Here is a 19998-nt window from a genome sequence, read left to right as displayed (position 1 = left end):
AAGGGGATTTAGTCATTTCATCACCTGAAAAGCACCTTCGGGTATTTTGTGGTAAAATTTTCAAAATTTTTCTTCATTTTCAAATTTGTTAATTGTAAAAAATAATTTTTTCATGAAAATTTTAATTGAAGAGGGAAGGCAACACGTGCACTGGAGATGAAATGTGGCATTTGTCACATTGTCACACATGACACATTCACACATGTGGAACATTGACACATGTAGGCTGCTTGAAGATAGACATGCGGGGCATGTGGAACACTCGAAGATGGATGGCGGTGCATGTAGAGAGTGGTACATTTGCACATGTCAAATGCTTGAAGACGAGGGTAGCACATGTTGCAGATGTGACACATCGGGCCATTTGGCACGGTTGAGAATGGGTTGTTGTACATGTCACATGTGGCACATTGGCACAAGTATGTGCTCTAAGATGGATTGTAGCACATGTAGTATATTGGCACATGTAAGGCACTTGAATGGATGTTTGCACACGTGGAGGAGTTTGGTTTTTGGTAGCACCTGTTGCAAATGTGAAGTGCTTAAGATGAACTGTGAACATGTGGCACATGAGACTCAATTCCACGTGGTAGATTTTGGGCATTTGAAGATAATGATGGCACATGTTGCCCATGGCATGTTGGGGTGTGTGACACACGGACACTGACGTATGTGTCACTAAAAGATGGGCGAACACACATGTTACACTTGGCAAAAGGGCACAGTCTAACACTTTAAGATGGATGGATGATGTTATATGCTACACATAGCACACTGGCACATGTGTGGGACTTAGAAGACGAGTGGTGACACATGCGACTGCCATGTGGGGCACTTTATAAAAGCATGGGTTATTTTCTCTATTTCCCTCATTTTTTTTTTAAAATGAGGTTTCTAAGCAAGGAAATGAAAAGGATTTATTTTTCAGGAAATGAGAGGGAAATGGAAAAGATGTTTCCAAGAAGTTTTCAAAAGCAAACAACAAAATGACATATTCATGAAAATGATTTTTCCTCAATTTATATTTCAATAAATCCAAACAGACCCTAAAAGTAATAACAGGAAGATACCAAAGAGCAAAAAAGGGAAGCATCCTTGAACTATACACAATAATAACAAAACTGTAGTAGTTTACGTGAACATCACAAGATGTAAAAAAGAAGAAGAAGAAAAGAAGCAGCAGAAATTTGTGTTCTGGTGTTCGATGCCTGTAATCGGCTAGTAGTCAAAGGCTCCCTTTATTCCTTCAAGGCGCTCTCCCAACGACACCCTGATATGAGCAAATCAAAATAAAAAGAAGTTCAGTTCCTCAGCAAAATCATAAGATAGTTGTTTTTATACATTGCAGGTGATTCCCTGTCTCGACATCCAGTGGCAAGATTCATGGATAGTAAGGTGGGTCGGTGTAAAAAGTCAGACCAGAAACATGACGTGGGCAAGGGCTTGTTTGCAAGCAACAACGCAAAAGTGGGTTTCTGCAAATGGGAGTTTCCCACCTGCTTTGCCGGTCAACTTGATGATTGGTGAGTGGGGGATCAGATGGGGTTTGCGAAAAGTGCATCCAAACACAATAGGAACTAATGTGTAGCTCTACAGTGATCAAGCATTAAATGCCTCTTGTGATGGTGCGTTCAAACAGGCCCTAGGCCATGCAGCTAAGTCAAACACGAACATGCAGCTCAGACTGTGGTTCACTCTCATTGAATTTTGAGGTGCTGTTAGCATAACAATAGCAAAAAATGTTGGCAAGTTATCAATGACATTCCCAAAATGCTGATTTCAACTCATTAAGATTATATCAGATGTCTGCAATGATGACACAGGCACATCCATGGTTTCATACTTGGACTTGGTCATTGCCGATCGTTTGGCACCAGGAATCATATACCACGGGCCTGACTCAGCAGATCAGGCCAAGTCGATCTGTGCAACTTGTCCAACCAATAGTTACACAAAACAGTCAGTGGCACCATCCACACAGGTGCTGCCCATGGGTATTTAGTTCTGGCAAGTGGGGCCCATGGTTGGGAAATCTAGATGTTGACATATTGTGGATCATTGTGGATGGACCATGCTCCAAATAATTTCCAGATCAGGGGCCTGTAGATGCTCAGAAAGACAGTTGAGAAACAGTACACATTCAACTGAAATCATATGGGTTACTGAATTACTCATATAAAAAAAGGTCACTGAAATGTCCCCAGCTGGAATTTTTTTGGGGCATGCAAGATACCAATCAGCAGACTGATGGTCTGGATTACCATACCATGGGCTCTATTCGTCGGAATTGGAAAGAGGGGCAACACGGCCAAATTGGCCCCAACTAGTCCAGTACAATTCAAAACTGGATGAGTCGGCCTGAGTCACTGTGTCTAAAAACCATGGGCTTATCAAAAAAATTCATCAAAGATTTAAACACTGTATTTTAATAAACAATAGTTTAGACTAACAACTCACCATAGATGATTATTATTATTATTACTACTATTATTATTATTGAATATTAGTTGAGTTCACTGATTTTCATCATTTGATCAAGTAGACCAAGAAAAGTGGGCAAAATAGTTAAGGCCTGGCATCTGCTGCTTGGGAGCCAAGTTGGCAAGGCACACTGCTGCTTGAGGGAAGAGCCCAGCTTGAGTCCTGATGTAACAGTTACAGTCTGCCTGAACTGATTACGTAACACATTGAAAGAAAACTAATGAGGACAGCCAGCACTGTTACTGCAGACAGATTATTGTACTTCTGTTTCGATCAGTGTTTTAAATAGCAGTAGCGTGATGCGTAGTGCTCAGCTCTCTATAGCGTGTAGCGTAAATACGTAGCGTGTAGCGTAAGCTACACGATACTTCTATTTTTTTAATTTAAAAATAGGACAAATATAATAAATATTGGAAAAAAGGAAAAGAAAAATATAAAAATACCTAAAAGATGATTCATTTTATCAATTATAAGCGTGTTCAAATGATTTATTAGTTATCATTTATCAAAAGCCAATCCACATATATAAGCCAAATCAAATAATTATCACATCAACAATTTTCTAAGCAAACCACTTTAATTAATAATGTCTAATTGAAACCATAAGTCACAATTATGAAAAGAAATAAAAATCACATAGGTTAAAAGTATCAGTACAATACAAGTGTCACATTCCTCAACATTAGATACAAAGAAAATATGAAAAAGTAATAAAAAAATAAAATAGTAAAAAAATACATTGCAGCTTACGCTACGCGCTACGTAGCTGTAGCGTACACTACGACTCCTGTAGCGTACGCTACAAGGGAATTACGCTATTTAGGACGCTACGTAGCGCTACAGCCACGCTATGCTACGTAGCGTACACTATGGACGCTATTTGAAACACTGGTTTCGATGTGTCTTGCCCTGAAATTGAGCTTGTGTAACATGATAATTGGATATGAAAAACAAATTGAATAGGAAACTGATCCGTACAGGCAAGGTACCATAACTTGTGGTACATGCCTTCTTTCCTGCCAACATGCCACTTGTGCAGGACATCAGTACTATGAAAATGGTAGGTCATGCCACGAAGATCATCTGGCACAAAAATCAGGCTAGTCCAGTCATCGGGTGGGCCAAACAATTGTAATCAGTGCACAACCAGTGGTCTGACTCAACATTGAGGTGTAGCTCACTATGGGTAACTTCTCACTGAACTTGCTAACTATGAGGGCCTGTAAACCATCTTTCTCTCACTGGTAGTTACTGAATTGGAGAAGAGTAAGCAAAGAGTTGGGTCAAGAAGAAGAGAACCGTAACAATATGAACTCTCCTAGGAAATAATGAAATTGCATAAAAAACAAATAAAATCACCATGAGGCATTGGACTTCTCAACATGCATACCAGTTGGATTTAGTAAGTAAATACTAGTGGACCTCCACTGAGGATAGAGAAAAAAAATTAAAAGGGCGAGAAATCACATCACATGTGACCCCTCCATGGTACACATGACATACATGAACCACATGTTGCATTGTTTAATCAAACCTTGTTTTATTGCCACTTATCCGAATAAAAAAAGAAAGAAAAAAAAAATCTCATTATGACTATTCTTACAATCTGATCCACATCCATGAAATTGATGCTTAAACAATATGACTCACTGACACGAAACATTCTATACCTGTGATCATGTTTTAGTTGTTCAACCATTGATCTGATGGAACACATATTGGATGGATGGTCCTATCAAATACTCTAGACATAACTATCCTAACCCTTCAACAAATGGCATAAAAATAGGTAGTTGATGATACACATAGCACAAGTCATGTGCCCATACACCACTGTACTCGAATATTTCTCCAATTACTTTCTTTGTTAGTATTTTGGAGAGCAAGAGCACCAATTAGAAAAACCAATAAACTAAAAAATAAAAATAAAAATAAAATAAAGAAGAAGAAGAAGAAGAAGAAGCAACTGGATGAAATGACGATGATTAGTGAAGCTCCACTCTTTTGTTGTTGCACTTTTACCTACTTTGGGTGTGTGTGTGTGTGTGTGTGTGTGTGAGAGAGAGAGAGAGAGAGAGAGAGAGAGAGAGAGAGAGGTGTTTTCTATAGGTGAAAGAGAACGTCTTCTGCAGGAAGTTATTAGGGACGTGGGATGTGTTGCAAAAGAGAGTAAGGAAGGGTGGGTTTTATAGGTAGTTATTACCACATGGAGGTTGTTGAAAGAAGTTTTCTTGGTGATGTGGGCACATATCAGTGTGAGAGAGATGTTAGGAAGTAGAGATTGGTTCTTTTATTTGTAACTATTAAAAAAAAAAAAAGTCCAAACATGTTACCTATATGCCATCCAACCTGTCCAGAATAGTTGCCTCACTATGAAAGTGGACCCCCTAAAAATTAAGTCAATCCAACCATCAGGTGGATTACCATCTACAACATTTTAGAATAAGGGCTATTCTACAACTATTGTGTGAGAAAACCATCGGGTAGTTCATATGTCATCATACTCATGCATCATGTTAGCCCACCATGATGATGTAATGCCCTAAAAACCAGGCCTATCCAATCATCAGGAGGACCATACTATAGAAAACAATTGACAACCACCAAAAAATCTCCAAATTCTTATAGCGGTCCATTATGGTTAGAATGTTTGAGTTTTAGGCATCCTCATGCACAACTAGGCCCATATATAAATGGTATAGATCACTGAAAAATCTTCAAATTTCCCAACATACCATTTGGCAATATTCGAGGATGTATTCTACCAAACTCAATTTCCCAACATACCATTTGGCAATATACGAGGATGTATTCTACCAAACTCAGAGGATGAGAGACTCCGTACAATGACTATCTCTCACCATCAAAATTGCAAAAAATAAAATAAAAAAAGTATCAAAGGAAAGAAGGAGAGCTACCAGGCAAGCAAACCCTATTTAAAAACCCAAGTTCTTTTCTTATATTAGGTTGGTGTTATGACCAACATGAGGCTTCAAACTTACCTAATGCAGGGGTGTTTTCACACCGGGCTTGAGTGGTATGGCCTGTGGCATGCAGGGGCACACTTGGGGTGGGTACCCCATGTGAGGCGGGCCCCACCCATGTGAGATGAGTGGCTCGTGTGAGGCGGAACCCATGTGAAGTGGGACCCACGAGGGGGGTTCGGCCGAGGTCCTAACTCATGCAATGTGGGGCCTGGGCTATGAGATAAAGGAATAGATTCCCCATGCTCTATTAGTTCGAGCTTTTAAAGCAAGTGGTTAATTGTCTTGCATCAAAGTGGTATCAGAGAGGGAGGCCTCGTGTTCGAGACCCTCACCGGGGGTGATTAATGCAAGGGCATTTTCACACCGGGCTCGAGTGGGGTGGCCTGTGGGATGAAGGGGTACACTAAAGGTAGGCAGCCCGTGTGAGGCGGAACCCGTGTGAAATGGGGCCCAAGAGGGGAGTTTGGCAGAATGTCCTAACCCATGCGATGTGGGGCCTAGGCTATGAGATAAAGGGATTGATTTGCCATGCTCTATCAGTTTGAACTTTTAGAGCACGTGGTTAATTGTCCTGTATCATTCCCACTCCATTTTCCATCTACACTAAGTTATTATTGATGTTTACCATTTTATTTTGTACAACTAAGTTATGAACAGTTTAGCTGCCACTAAGGCTTATTAAATTACATGGCGATCAAGAATCAAGGATGAGATGGGATGAGGGATGCCCCTTACATCCACTTAACATCCAAGTGCAGGAGCTTTGAAAGGTTGAAGGCAACCTTACAATCATTAATTGACACATACCTCCAACTTAAAAGTCAATGTTTTTACCACATCGTTTCAAATTAAACTAGATTCTAACAGATTTTCTCTATAAGAGCTTCTTGTAACCATACTTGTTTGGTATTTTTATTTTTAAACTAATTTACAAAATCCATCTTTTTGCTTCCATCCTTGATAGCATAAAAACCCAATCATGTCCATGAGTGTTCGAGGCCCACTTTATCTTAAGTATGAAGGATGTAAAATGCATTAGGCCCTACGGTTTTATGGTTGGGTCACATACTCCACCAGTATTCATCTAACCACCATTGCTCGACCCCTCCTTCTGAGTGGGGTAGCAATGGGCAGGGTGGCTAACCCTATAGGGCCAAGGCTCAGGCCCCTAAACTTGGCCTAAGGGCAGGGCATGGGCTTGAAATCTATGCCCAGTTTTTTAGCCAAGTCGTGCATGGGCCGATGACCTAGTCCACTATCAAGTAGGCCATCATTATACAAAATGCACAGTCTAAAGACACTTGTGAGTGGTTCCCATTCACCATACATGCATGGTTTAAATACTTGCTGGATCCAAGTCATGTCTCAATGATCCAAACTATTCATATGATAGGAACCGTTGTAAATGGAGAATGCCCAAAAAAAAAAAAAAAAAAAAAACTTAAATTGGTCTATCTCAAACCTTTAGTCACTTGAAAATTTTCCTTATAGGGCAAAGCCAGTAAGGCGGCTCTAGGGCCAAGGCCTTTCAACCTGTTTAGGATTAGGGCCAAGCTAGAGCAACCTCGTCTCGCTGCCCTAGCCTGGCCCATTGCCACCTTACTTCTGGGATGGCTACTCTGCAAACTCAGTCACCCTCCTAGATACATTAGCAGTACTCTCCAAACATGACCAACCTCCTTTCGTATATTGCGCAAGGCGGTTGCTCTGAACAACTCAACCCTCCTTCTGGAACCTCAGTTGAGCCACCAAGTTGTTTCTCTCTAAGACTAGCCATCCTCCTTCTAGATATAACCTAATGGTTCGACATGGGTTGCTACTCTCTAGACCCAACTGCCCTCTTTCAAATGCCATGATGCTCACCCATGTGGCTACTCTCTAGACCTCACCACCCTCTTGTCAAATACCCTGCTGGCTCAATCAGAGCGGTTATTCTCTAGACTGACCACTCTCCATCAGAATACCCTAGACGAATACTACTGGGCTAGCCTCATTCACACCTCGACCAAAGTTGATGGTCGCGCTCCAGACATCACCACTCTTCTTTTAACTCTCCTGGAGAGCCATTATTATTGAACTGCTAGTCCAGCTTTAGCGGCTCCATCCTGGATCCATCTTAACTTCTGATGGCAGGATTCACGGGGTTAACCGTATGAATAATAGAAGTATATGATAACCATTAACAGGCATGACCACTCGACAATACAAAGATAGTGAATCATTAATGCTGGATCAACATACCACTCAACAATACAAAGATAGTGAATCATTAATGCTGGATCGACATACCACTCAACAATACAAAGATAGTGAATCATTAATGTTGGATCAACATACCACCTGACAATACAAAGATAGTGAATCATTAATGCTGGATCAACATACCATTAATGAGGAAGGAATAGGCAGAAGGCAAGAGTCACAAATTATACTACCAAATATGTACAAGGTTGACCAGCAAAGACTCCTGCTCATAACTAGATGTGCATTCACTAACCTCAACAACTTTCACGATCGTCACCAAGGAACCCATTGGGACTCAATTGAGTTAGAGCTATTCGACTAGTCAGCGAATTCTTGGTCAACCTGCAAGTGACCACCTTTCTATGGGATCACTCTCCACTCTTATGACTGACATTAAATGTGGATTTACTAAGAGGAGGACAACCTAAGAGACCTCTCTTTGTGCACTTAGGCCCAAGGGTCTTTTGCTAGTTCTCAACCTCCCATCAGAGTCTCTGTAGTCAGTTGTTAGGTAAGTGCGGACAATTTCTTGTACTTGAAGCGAAAGCAAGCCTCTACCATCACGACCGAAAAGCTTAGCTTGGGCAGTAGAAATGGTGGGCCCGCTGGTAATAAGAAGCCATTGATCAATTGGCATGACTCCAATCTTGAATTAGAGGTCCAAGATGAGATTCTAAAGACTATAATTCAAGTTGGGTGACTCAGTCCATTGACTTCTTCTTTCTTATCCTTGTCTTTTCCTTAACTACCAACACATAAATCCTTTTTCTCACTATTCCATCAGTCCTAAATCACATCTACCCTAAAACCAATTTTGTACTATCCCCTTAATTTATCCTGCATCAAAATTTATTTATGGAAGGGTGTTGAGAATCAGCTCTACATAGACAAGGTGTCAAATACAAGAAGAAAGCTTGGGCTTTTCAGACAGGGGGCTGCCTGCATGGCAGCCCTCTCCTCCCCTCTTTCTATTTCTTTTCCTAATTTTTTGCGATTTTGATTATGAGATACGGGAACCGTTGGAAGTCTCTTTCACCCTTTGAGCTTTACTACAATACAAACACATGTATTGTCACATTATACGTCAAGAATGGAGATGTTATATCTTAGATTTTTTCAATGATCCACACAATTCATATGATGGGTTTCATCATGCAAGGGGATGCCCCAAAAATTGAAATGATCTAACCATTATGTGGACCACCATATAAATTTGGAGATTTATAGGATGGTTGTCCATTTTTTTCTGTGATGTAGCCCACCCTATGATTGGATAGGAGTTATTTTTAGGGCATTGCTTCATGATAGTAGGGCTAACATGACGCATGGATCTGATGGCACACAAACTACACGATCGTTCACACACGCAACAATTGTGCTACAACACTTAGCCTAAAAGGTTGTGGATGGAAGCGCACTTGATAATTGAACTTGGAATGGCCTGATTTTCAAGGTTTTCCACTTTCATGGTGAGGCGACCCTTCTAGATGGGTTGGATGGCACATAACCAAATAAAGGAACTGGCCTCCACTCCCTATTCTCTCTCTCTCACTCTAACATGCACCCACATCACCAAAAGACCTTTCTCAACACCCTCCATGTTCCTAATAACTGCCTACAAAATCTACCTAGGTGTCTCTCTATTCTGCAACACAACTCACATCCCTAATAACTTCCCATAGAAAGTGTTCTCTCACCTTCAAAAAACACACCTCTCCCTCTCTCCTCTCTCCTCTCTTTTCCTTAAAGAAGAAGTTGAAGAAATTGCAATATATATATATATATATAGATCAATCTCCCAAGCATTACATTTCAATCAAAAAAATACAACTGCTTCTCTAATCAATGTCGTTTTATCCAGTTGCTTGCAATTTAACATGCTTTTTGTAGATATTTTCAGAATTTTACTTTTTTTAAAAAACTCGGTGATACCAACGATGAGAGTAAAAAAGAAGAATACTCAAGTACTTTAGTGTATGGGAAAAAAAAATGGACAACAGTGTATGGGAACATAACTCATGGTACATTTTATCATCAATTGTCTACTTGTATGCCATTTCTTGAAGGTTCAGGAGAGTTATGTCTGTAGAATTTGATAGGAATCATCATCCAATGTATGTTCCATTAAATAAACAGTTGAATCACTGAACATGAGCCATAGGTATAGAATATTTCATATCAGCAAGTCAAATTGCTTGAGCATCCATTTTATGGATGCTAATCAGAGGGTAAGAATGGTCATAATGAGATTTTTTACATGTGGCAATCAAACAAGGTTCAATTTAGAAAGCGTGGCATGGGGTTCATGTCACGTGTATCATGGAGAAGTCACATGTTATAGGACATGGGCTTCATTTCCCACCCTTTTTTCTATCCTCAGCATTGCCAGGGATCCCACTAGTTTGTGCCTTTGTTCTTTTTGGTAACTTCCTTCCATCCCAGTTGTCTAACCACACCAGACTCTAAATGCCTGCATTGAGCACCTTAGCACATAGCACTGTCATATTTACCACCTCGACCCATTTCATCAATGGCACGAAAACCAGTCTCATGGATTGGAAGTGAATAGTGGGCATATAAGATATTTCTTGAAAAGTAGTTCTATTTATGGGTATTATGTGCTGTCAGTGTGCAAGGCAAGGGCTGAGAAGAATCAAAATTTTGAACAGAACCAACCCATCACCAGCACTAGTATTATTAGCTTACTATAACACATCATCTAGTATTGATTCAGTTATGATGGGATATGAACAAATGATCAATTTGCAGCTCTTGTTTCATCTAACCTTTCATAACATTCTAAGCATTTTTACTAGCTGATTCTAACATTTTCTGACAAAGAAAATGTGCAAATTAGAAATGAGAAAGACAAAAACATTTAAAAAATAATAATTTAAAAAATCAAATAATTTTCTCTTACTTTTGCATACAGTATCTGTACTCCTGGCCCCGAATGTAATCTTTCTCCCCTTCTTCCAGCTGACATAATAAAATAAATATTTTAGATGAATATCAAAATAAAATGAAAATGAAGAAGATGGAAACTCTAATCAAGAAAAGTAAAACCCCTCCAAGCACATGACATTACAGAACTGCCTGCTTGAAATAGAAGAGAAATACTCACCGGATCACTCTCATAGACGAGCTCGTAACAAACAGGAGAAAGGCACCGCAACGCGCAATTCTCTTTGGCGATAATCGACGACTTGCATTGCCATCCCCATAATCCACTTCACCACCACAACAGCATAAGATTAGAGAGAGAGAGAGAGAGAGAGAGAGAGAGAGAGAGAGATTCTCATGAAATGTTGATTTTTACCTACCTTTCGACGTCTTCATAGCAAGCGTTCTTCTTCTCTCTTATTTCATTGTCCTGATTTGCCAAAAGATAAATATCCAGAGAGATAGAGAGACAAAGGAAAATCGAGAAAAATCAGAACCCTAAAGAGAGATGAAGGGATGCTTACGGAGATGGGGCGAGGAGATTTGGCAGATGCTGTAAAAACAAATGAGCAGAGAAATCCAGCAATCGCAAGACTGATAAGTGTGGAATTTAGGGTTTTATGACGATTTGTCATGAATGCCATCGATCGAATTAACCTGGCTCCAGATCCTGTGTTTCGGGTTAAGACATTGAGGGGCGACTGTGCAGCTCGATTTGGTGTTGGTTAACTGTAAATGCATCTAAACAATCAATTATGACAAGTTTCCATGTTTGGTTTAGTTCCGTTGAAAATGGAGCAAAACTCCTTTCAAAGAAACCTACAAATCTCAAGTAGACCACGTAAATAAATAAATAAATAAAAATTAAGAAAATTGAACGAGTACCTCTGGGAACTTCTCGAGGGTTACAAGTTAACCCCAAGCGCAAATACAGGCAGCTACATTGAATGTGAGTATATATGATCTAATAACATCAGTTGTCCTTTCAATCACTGGTAATGGAATTGAAAGATGACCAAGCAATATTCAAAAGAGTGAGGCTCTGCGTGTAATGATGAGTTATGATGAATTGCTTCTTAACTTCGGTACCAAAATGACTTTAATATATAAGTACCGTCAAATAAAAAATGAAAAACTTACAATTCATCATTGGAGTAATCGCGGTGAGCCTTCGTAAAAGATGAACTTGTGTTGAGAATGGATATAGTCCATCACATGAGTCTTAGACTTGTGAAAAATATTACTACTCCTATAAAGCTAAGTTATATTAAAGAAAGGTAAAGATACTTTGATTAGCTTGTTGGAGTGGTATGAGATGATTTGCTTTACTTTAAATTTTTGCTATTTATAAATCTCTGTTGCAACTTCTTTTGAGGTGTTTATCTTCTTTATTTCACCAATTATGACAGTTGAACCATTGCTATGTCGTTCTTTCAAATCATTGTCTTTTCGTGTCCCTTTAATCATTTTTTTTTGCTCAGATACTTTTCACCTCTTGAACTTCTTGACCGTGCCTCGTCGTCAGATGATGTGTATCATCCAACTCAGTGCTAGCTGTACTTCCATGAAAAGCACTCAAAATATTTCCAAATATCTTTCACACGCTATTTCTTCTCATGCAATGACATGTATTATTTCATTACTAGCTATTTCAAGAACGATCAGAAATATGGTACAACATTGGCCCCTCACATCGCTTCGCCTTTAAATAAAAAGGTGAAAGCAATGGTGGCTTGTTTTTCAATGCAATAAATGCGATTGCTCAATCAGGCAAAAAGATCAAATTCGATCATTTAGGTCGAATTCGATCATCTTAGTCGAAAAGCATCAAAGTCAGCCATCTTGATTAAACTTGGTCATTTCAGCCAAAAAGCATCAAAGTTGCCCATCTTGGTCAGAAAACATTAAAGTCAACCATATTAGTCGAACTAGGCCTTCTTGTTCGAAAAACATCAAATTCAGTCGTGATAATGAAGACTGTCAATTAATCCATTCTTAATAAGGCTTATGGTAGACTAGGATATTAGTTCGTCCAAGAACTCGAGAACTTGGCCATTAACCTATTAGAACTTTTTTTGGTCGCGATCTAAATGGCGAGGTTCGACCACTAGAGTTGACTCAAGACCTGCCAAGTATTGTTCCCTATTGTGAGGGATATTCCTAAGGAAAGGCTGCCCCCCCTCTCCCGGGTAGTCCCTGATTTCCAGCCTTATGAATAAAATTCTTATTTTCTCATTCAACCTATCTAAACTGTGTAAGTGATGGAATATCTACACTTCTCGTACTGTAGTAGTTGTAAGATCCGTATCCTAGTCTGTACCGTTCCATAGCCTTCCGCGGTCCTTCCGATCAAATTCCGACAACCTTCGCACTGTATCCGACGATTGCGCGCGAACCTAAGCCGGGTCCCGCACACCGATGTCGGCTTGATCCGAAACTTGTATCTTAGCGACCGCATCATCGCTGCGGTTCCAACGCCGTGACTCGCGCACTGAACCGATGCCCAGGCCAGGAGATGTGGGCCTGCGTTTATTCCGAAGAAACGTCGCGCGTTGCGATTATTGAGGGAATCTCTACGATATGTCCCATCAATCAATCAATCAATCAATGTCAAGTACAAGCCTTACCTCAAGTACAACAACCCATCCCTACCTTTTTCAAAAGTCCACTCTCTCTCCCCTCACCATTCCTCTTTAACCAAAATTTCAACCCAACCCATACCTCTCCTTACAACCACCACTCCACCCATCCCTTCATCCATTTCTCTTATTTCTTAAAAACTCTCCCAAGCAACAACATTCCACACGTCCAACACTCTCTCCCAAATGCCAAGTGTGGCCCACTTTCCCTACTCTCTCATCTCTTATCTCAACCGTTGATTCATCATCTACCACCATCAAAAGAGAAGATAAGGAGCCTAGAAGACCAAGGAAGCAAGGAGAAGGCCTAGAGGTGGGTGATCTACTGTTGTTTTCAATTTTAAGGGCCACTTGTTGTGGGACCCATTTGATGTATGTGTTGTATCAATGGAGGGCCCATAGTGGCGGGGTCCCTCCTCTCTATCATCGTGTATATATATATATATATATATATATATATATATATCTTTCTTTCTTTCCTCTCCCTAGAATGAAGTGGGCCCTACCAAATCATGTTAAATCCACTCTATTCATCAATGGTGAGGCCCACCACATTTTAGGCAAAATCCACCGTCCGGTGAGAAGTCCCACCTGCAATACACACACACACACACACACACACACACACACACACACACAATACATTATATTTATATTATGCTATTATATAAATATACATATATATAATTGGTGGGCCACGTCCATGTGGGACTCACCACAATGCATGTGTTTATCCATGCCATCCAGCGTCCCTAGACGCTGGACGGGCGAGGCTAACATGGAGTGTGTATACTGACGCGGGTACATGGGTGTGTACTAAAAAAAAAAAAAAGAAGGAAAGTTGCTTTTTGGGTGGACCACTTAGGTAGGCCCCACCTTGATTCATGTACTTAATTCAGGCCATCCATCCTCTTCCTCAGATCGTTTTAGGCGTTGAGCAAAAAAATGAAGTTGATCTGGCTTCCTAGCAGGCAATGGTATAGGAAACAGTGTTCCTACCATTGATATACTCCCTGATGCTCTTGTATATAAAAAAACAATCCAATATTAGACTCTATGGGATTATATCGAGCTACAAGGACTAATGGCTGGGATGGATTCGTCTGAGGTGGGCCCCACCTATCAAAAATCACCAGATTTATGGTTTAAAAAAAAAAAGAAAAAGAAAAGAAAAGGGGCAGCAGCAGGTATTAGTGGGCGGGTGGACGGCCTGGCAGGGCCCTCACGGCTCCAGCTGTGGGCCCCACCGTGACGCGTTTCGACCATCAACACCATGCATTTGATGGGTCCCCTCGGACCAGGAGGCTGCCCTAAAAATCATCTATATACGGAACTCAGGTGGGCCACACCATTTAAAATCATTTGAAGACATGCCTAAACATATAAAAACACTTGGTGGGGCCTACCTGAAATTTGAATGCGGCTGAAACTTGGTCTAAACCCTCAGCCAAGTGGGACGCACCTAATGAGTGGGCTGGATTTGTGAACCACATCACGGTGGGCTCCCTGTCCACGTGATAAATAAAAAAATAAAAAATAAAAAAATAAAAAATAAAAAAATAAAATAAAAAATCACGGTGGGCTCCCTGACCGTGTGACCCTGTCAACGGGTTGTATGGCAAATAAACGTTACGGTGGGCCCCAGTCCCACCCAGGTCCACTTGGCCTTGTGAACAGATTGGATGTAAATAAACGTTATGGTGGGCCTTGGTCCACGTGACCTTATGTACAGGTTGGATGTAAATAAACATTATGGTGGGCCCTGGTCCACTTGACCTTATGCACAGATTGGATGTAAATAAACATTATAGTGGGCCCAGGTCGGGTGGAAAATAAACATTACTGTGGGCCCCAGGTCTGAGTGACCTTATCAATGGGTTGGATGGAAAATAAACATTATGGTAGGCCCCACATGGGATCCACTTGTGTATGTATTGTAATCCACACCCTCCATTAGTGTGGGCTCCATCATGATGCATGTGTTTCATCCAAACCGTCCAACCATTTTGGAGATAATTTAAGGCCCATTGTTGAGGCCCATCTTGATGTATTGGTGGTCCTTGTTGAGGCCCACCTTGATTTGTATAAGGCGCATTGTGATGTATGCAAGGCCCATGTGACTAGGCCCATCTTGATACATTTGTGGCCCGTCGCTGAGGCCCACCTTGATATATATGTATATATATATATATATACGAGACCCATGTATAAGGCCCATTTGATGTATTGGAGGCCCATGGGTCAAGGCCCAATAGGACGTATATAAGGCCCATTGTAGTGTGATTCCACCATGGTATATGTGTTGATTTTATAGCTGGCTATACCTTGGGAGCAATGATGGTTTGATGTCCACATTGTAAGGATGATGTTGGTTAAATGTCCGCATTGTCACTCTCTCCCTAGGGTCCATTAATAGGCCCATACCTGTAATGTGTAGGCCGTCTAGGCCCATCTTCGTTTTTATCAGAGCCCATCACCACATAACATGTTTAGTATAGATTCATGATCTATGATCATACGCATCATATGTATGCTTGATGTGAGGATTGACTGATCATTGCACATGCCTTCGGGTAGATGGTTTATGGACTCCCTGATAGGCGAAGTTACCCTACATGAGCGTGCGGTACGCGCAGGATTGTTACATGTCTGATGGTATGATTCATACACTTGTATTTGTGTGATTGTGATCATTGTATGCCCTAGTGACATCAGAGTCATAGCCTCCACAGTGGGTGGCTGGATTGGATACCGGAAATATTGTTACTAAGCATCGGGGCGTCATAGATGTCCTTGGGTGAAAATCCCTAAACCCGATGGTACCAGAGGATGACTATAACGTCGAGACCGAGTGGATATATGAGCGCACGAGGGCCGAATACCAGGAGGCCGCGTCTCCCACTGTGTCGTGGTCGGTTGAAAAAAGGGTGTGGCCTTACTTGCCCGAAGGTAGGGGGCAATACTAGGTTGAGTTTGACCAGCTCGTGAATGGGTCCGCTATCAACGCGCCGGATAGGTATTGGCAGACTATTGGCCAGGCGGATACTGAGGTTTCTTACGCTCGCTTAGACTGTGCGGCTAGGAGAGCAACAGTGCCATTTGGAGTGTACTGAACTCCGGTGATTATCCATGATGAGAACTGTACTGATATATGATGAGGATTGGCATGCTTGAGTTGCATCTCACATCACATGGTCGTGTTATGGTCGATAGCATTCATATCTTGCACTGCATAGCCTTGGTACGGCTGATTGCATTCATGTACTCATCACCATGATTCCGCATTACTCTGACCTTACATTCTGAGCACGCTTATATTGCGCACACACTTACACCACCCTCTAGGCTTTCTATAAGCTTATGCACGATTGATGCGTGCAGGTGACGCCAGGACGTGGCCATAGCATAGTAGCAGCAGGAGCGTACAGACGAGCTTCTAGAGTTTTATTGCTTTCGTTATATTGTATTTCCCTTTCATAAGTACTATATCCAAAAGTTTTTTATCATAGTGGATTTTGTGATGGTGTTTTTGTGGTTATTGTTTGTGGGTTATGCTTGGTTATGCTGATTATGAATTAAATTGATATTAGAAATCGTCCTTGTAGGATCACAGCATCGGAACCTGGTAAACGGGTGCCAGGACCCGAGAATGGGGTTCTACGGAGGCTGTTGGCACCGGATTCGGTGATCGGGAATTTTGTAAGCCCGATTTCCTAGTTTGGGGTGTGACAATAGTAAGGTGCGTTTTCCGTTGTGAAAAAAGTGTTGGTGGTAGTGGTTATATAAGCACCAAATGTCCAATATAATTAGTTTCAACAATTTGTTGAGGCACAATAGGCGCTATTTCAGTACAAATAGTTGTCATCTTATTCAAGCTCTCAGTTTGACTAGTCATCCATTCGTTGAAAGTTTTAGCCTGAATTCGAAACTACTCGACTTGAGCTCGTGATTGCTTTGTAATATGTTGAATCTTCATTTGCATATCGCCTAGCCCATCCAACATTATCTCAAGTGGATTTGTCCGAGATGACGATGCTCTATCATGGTTTGGAGGATTGCGTACCGGGTTTGGCAACAACTCAGATGTTGCCTACACCTGCATCTCCTCCTCTGGTGCAAGAGGTTCATTAGCGTCAGAAATGTTACGACCTCTTCGACTCACGTTTTTCACAAAATTATTATACAGATATGTATACTTGAATTCTCGAGTCTCATCAGGCGTACTAAAAATTTTCAGCACTCAGTTTAGTTTTTGTCACGTGTGATGTGTGCGGGCATGCCAGAACTAATTGTGCGGCTTGATTCAAACCTAATAACTTGACCCGAAGCACCAAGATAGGCAGATACGTTGAATATGAGCGTATATGATTGAGATCTAAGAAGATCGATCGCCTGTTCAGCCACTCGTGATGAATTTATAAGATAATCAAGCGATATTCAGAGGGTGGGGTTCTTCCTCTGATGATAGGTTGCTTCTTGTCTTCCATATAAAAGAATTTTAATATACTAATGCAATCATACAAAAAAGAAAGTAATTACAACAAATTACAGGAAGCAACTATAAGAAACTTTTCTGAAAAATGAACTTGTATTGAGAATGGATATAGTCCAAAGTATGAATGTAGACTTGAATTACAATTAAAGATTACTACTATTAAATTATTGTTACTCTTAAGTTAGAGCTAAGCTATGATAAAGAAAGGTAAAGATAATTTGATTAGCTTATTGGATTGATATGAGACGATTTGTTTTGCTTAGCTTCTTGCTATTTATAAATTTATGTTGCAGCTTTTAGGCATTTTTTATCTTTATTTCAACGATTATGACAACTAAACCGTTGCCACATCAGTCTTCAAGATCCTGTTGTCTCTTCATGTCCCTCTAATTGTTCTTTTCCACTCGACCGCTTTCCACCTTTTGGACTTCTCAGTCATGTCTCGTCATCAGATGATGTATATCATCTTACTTAGCGTCAGTTGTACTTTCGTGAAAAGTACTCCAAATATATCTAAAGATCTTTTGCACACTATTTCTTTCCATGCAATAACACGTATCCTTTCCTCCTTGGTCATTTTAGAAACTGTCAAATATAGGGTACAACACTTGTAAATGGAGTTAAGTGGGAAATGGAATTGAAAGTAAATGAATTAAGCATATGTGGCTTACTTAGTTATGTTTGGATGAGATTGTATGAAGTGCATTTTGAAATCTAAATATTTTGTTTAGATGGGAGCATATGGGAGGAATTGGAATGCATTGAAAATTTTTAATATATTCATAGGAAAATATGATGTCCCAAATCAGCTTTAATGTTTCAAATTTACGTACATATGTGATATTTAACAAAATGATTATAATTAGCCCATTGAAATATATACTTTAACAAAAAATGAGAAAATTTTAAGCATCAGGTGGGCCATAAATATAAGAATCACAAACAAACAACTTGCCAACACTTTTTAACCATCCATTTAGATGGCCAACAGTCTGGATCATTCTATTAATTTGATTTTAGTGATGTAGTCGATAATTGAATTGTTTTAAAGTATCATTAGCATGCCATGTGTATGGTACACATGTCCGTAATGCCACATTTGTTTACTCGTGCAACTCTCTAAGGGAGCTCGAAAAAACATTTCACCCCATTTCCTTTCATATCCAAATGTTTCATTTACATGTCCATTTACTCTAGTTTCATTTCATTTTCATGCGTGAACTTCCTTCCAAACACACCTCAAATGCCATTTATCTTAATTTACTCTAAATTCCCATCATTTACCTCCATCTACTTTCGTCCAAACGGTCACTCAAATGATTTGACAAAATAAATAGATAGCTAGATGACATACATATAGCATAAGGTGATGGAATTTGGTAACACACTTTCAAAATCCATTCTTAGACAAATACCAAGTAAACCATCATTACTTATTTACCAAACTTTATGTGCATTTATAGTTACCTAAATAAGCCAACACCTTTCAATAAATAATCTAACACATAATTGTTAAAGCATGGATTGATTTTTTCTACTTAAAGTTCTGTATGGGTTTAAGTGTCTTTTTATCCAGGAGAGCACACCTGATGAAGGGATCGATGGGAATATACACGGTTTCGTTGTGGTGTAGCCCACCTCAGTTGTTTATCATCCTGAACTTTGGCCACGGACCCTAAAATCAAATGGCAAACCTAGCATAAGGAGTGGATGTCACACACAACATGTCAGGCCCATGGAGCTCAATTGTTGTAGAACGTGTGTACAACAAATGTAGGAGAGGATTCGGGTCTGGACTACAGTGTCAGTATGGCAATAGCCAGGGGCCTGATTTGGACCGGGATGAAGCCTGGTATGCATGTCTCACTATTTTCGAGCCAGGCAGGCTTGGGCTCAGGTCATTATCGCCTGCCCACCCCAACTTCATCTGTACTTGTCATATCTTACAAACATGCCATTCCAATTCTCAACTAGGCAACCCATGCATCTTGAATCCAGATCATTGGTTTCATTCCTCAATCTCTTCGTGCATGCGTGGCCCACTTGATCAACAGGAAAGATTTGGAGAATTCGAGTGGGAAACAGGCCCAACCATTTTTTGTCTCTTGTATCCACCATGCAAGGCCCGTACTGGGCTTAGTTTTTGGCCTTGGGCCCTGGATCTTAACTGTTGGGCTGGGCCAACTCAAACCCAGACCATTTCCACCTC

The 19998-nt window shown here is 40.4% G+C and overlaps 1 protein-coding gene across 2 annotated transcripts; it reads right to left on the bottom strand.

The window, feature by feature from the left end:
- Positions 1-994: 994 nt before the first annotated feature.
- On the bottom strand, positions 995-11472 carry LOC131247890 (uncharacterized). Of its 2 annotated transcripts, none has more exons than XM_058247828.1 (5): positions 11180-11470; positions 11036-11085; positions 10837-10942; positions 10633-10691; positions 995-1270 (listed from the first exon to the last, which is right to left on the bottom strand). In XM_058247828.1, exons 1-5 carry the CDS (start codon positions 11297-11299, stop codon positions 1219-1221), a joined length of 387 nt encoding a protein of 128 aa, XP_058103811.1. In that variant the 5' UTR covers positions 11300-11470; the 3' UTR covers positions 995-1218. The 2 variants fall into 2 exon arrangements, with proteins under 2 accessions (XP_058103811.1, XP_058103813.1); XM_058247830.1 differs by lacking the exon at positions 995-1270 and adding an exon at positions 3557-3732 and having other exon boundaries at positions 11180-11472.
- Between the last annotated feature and the right edge of the window lie 8526 nt (positions 11473-19998).

Source organism: Magnolia sinica, chromosome 6 (genome assembly GCF_029962835.1).
Source record: "Magnolia sinica isolate HGM2019 chromosome 6, MsV1, whole genome shotgun sequence".
NCBI classification, from domain to species: Eukaryota; Viridiplantae; Streptophyta; class Magnoliopsida; order Magnoliales; family Magnoliaceae; genus Magnolia; species Magnolia sinica.
Note: the sequence above shows the minus strand (reverse complement) of the source record. Positions and strands in the feature narration are given on the sequence as shown.

Coding starts and splice junctions, on each gene's coding strand:
- LOC131247890 (XM_058247828.1), bottom strand. CDS start 11,299: ATGGCATTCATGACAAATCGTCATAAAACCCTAAATTCCACACTTATC. Junction 10,943..11,035: donor TGCTATGAAGACGTCGAAAG/GTAGGTAAAAAT, acceptor GTGGTGGTGAAG/TGGATTATGGGGATGGCAAT. Junction 1,271..10,632: donor TACAGATACTGTATGCAAAA/GTAAGAGAAAAT, acceptor TGCTCATATCAG/GGTGTCGTTGGGAGAGCGCC.